The 1,861-nt window shown below is 35.9% G+C and overlaps 1 protein-coding gene across 1 annotated transcript; it reads left to right on the plus strand.

Annotated features, from left to right (window-relative positions):
* The first annotated feature begins 278 nt into the window (after nt 1-278).
* LOC107961428 (RING-H2 finger protein ATL78) lies at nt 279-1,237 on the plus strand. Its single transcript, XM_016897565.2, has one exon. The coding sequence runs from the start codon at nt 348-350 to the stop codon at nt 981-983; it is 636 nt and encodes a 211-aa protein (XP_016753054.1). The 5' UTR covers nt 279-347; the 3' UTR covers nt 984-1,237.
* The last annotated feature ends 624 nt before the right edge of the window (nt 1,238-1,861 follow it).

The following is a 1,861-nucleotide window of genomic DNA, read 5'->3' on the forward strand; positions in this document are numbered from 1 at the left end:
TAAATCAGAAAGACTTAAGCTTATAGAAAAGAAAATCCAACTACTATATTTAAGTCCTAATAATCTAGGAATCCAAAGTATAATATTTAATAATTTTTTTTTAAAAAAAGTATATCACATTATTTGGGGCAACGATCTATTTCAAACAAAAATGATTTAACCTGAAATCCAGGGCATATTTTGTTATTTTATTAGTTAGTGGGTCCAAAATTGAAATTGGAAACAGGCAGAATACTTTTGGATTCTCAGTCTCATGCTCATATCAACTTTCTCTATATATAATCTCCTCCATTTGAGTGGTCTTCCAAGCAAAGTTTTATCCCAAGTCTGCAAACTCTCAAAAAACCATGTCAACCTCCTCATCTCAACTTTCGCAAGATTTTCTTGGAAACTTTCATTCCAGAAAATTACTGCTTTATTACAAACAATCGAACCAACCATCAGCTCCTCCTCCTTACCCTCAGACTACCAGTTTAGACCAAAATGTTTTCATGGTGCTTTCAGTACTCATTTGTGGCATAGTTTGTTCATTGGGGCTAAACTTAATAATCAGATGTGTGCTAAGGTGCTCAAACAGGTCGGCTTCCGATTCCACCAACAACCCTTCAGCCGCAACAGTTAATTGCGGGATCGAGTCAAAGGCACTCAAGACTTTCCCTGTGGTGAATTACTCGGCAGAGATGAATCTGCCAGGGCTGGACTCGGAATGCGCGATATGTCTGTCGGAGTTTACGCCCGGCGAGCGCCTGCGGTTTCTACCCAAATGTAACCATGGATTTCATGTTCGTTGTATTGATAAGTGGCTTAAATCGCACACATCATGCCCCAAATGCAGGCATTGTTTGCTTGAAACATGCCAAAAGATCATGGGGTTTGATCAAAGTAGCTCACCGGAATCATGTGTTCCAGCTCAGGACATCATTGTGCATATTCAATCATTGGAACCTGAAGGTGTGGCGCGTGATATTAGGGGGGTTAGCTGATATAATTCTTTTTCTTTTGGCCGAAACTGGAAATCCCTTTGCCACTCCATCTGAAGGCGTTATATTCCATGAGCGAAGCTCTTTTTGGAGTTTGAAAGGCACCCAATTTACAACATTAATGTTGTTCGCAAGTTCCATTTATCAAGCAAACCAAACTTCATAACATTATTGTTGTTCAAACTCGAATTCTTTGTTGGAAGATATTTATATAAATTATGAGTTGAATTAAACCAATTCGATAATGATTTATTCAATTTTTAAATGTTTACTCTTCAATTTGATAAAGATTGTTTCATTAAAAGAAACTAAACTATAGAAGAAAAGTAGAAGTAGAACTTTCAATTGGTGCAGCGGTAAAAACAGAGGAGCCCGAGTGACTTAAATAAAAACTTTTAAATAATTTAATGACCATTTTATAATTTTTTAAAGTTAAATGACCATAAACTGAACGGTGTAATTTACTCAAATAATTATTAGTGCGCAAGAGTTAGATAAAAATGCCTGATTAGAAAGGCACCAAGAGCCAAGCAAAAAGGGAATACAAAGACAAAACTAGGAGCACTCAAAACATTAACCGTATCATGGAGACCCCATTTGTATTTCAACAAAACCAAGGCAAAGATGCTGAAAACAGTGGCTATATTTAATAAACTTATCTAAATATTGATTTCCCAAGATTGAATTCACATGAACATAAACTGCCTGAACCCATCGTATTGAGCAACTTGACATCCAGCAGGTCTTTTATTTAGAAAAAAGAAAACAAAAGGATCTGAAATTTCATAGATGTAGATGCATGAAAATAATTGACAAAGCTGTTGGCTAAAGCAACTTTTGGCTTCTATTATCTTATCAGAATATATTACCCCACTCATTGT

Source organism: Gossypium hirsutum, chromosome A05 (genome assembly GCF_007990345.1).
Source record: "Gossypium hirsutum isolate 1008001.06 chromosome A05, Gossypium_hirsutum_v2.1, whole genome shotgun sequence".
In the NCBI taxonomy this organism is placed as follows: domain Eukaryota; kingdom Viridiplantae; phylum Streptophyta; class Magnoliopsida; order Malvales; family Malvaceae; genus Gossypium; species Gossypium hirsutum.

Coding starts and splice junctions, on each gene's coding strand:
- LOC107961428 (XM_016897565.2), top strand. CDS start 348: ATGTCAACCTCCTCATCTCAACTTTCGCAAGATTTTCTTGGAAACTTT.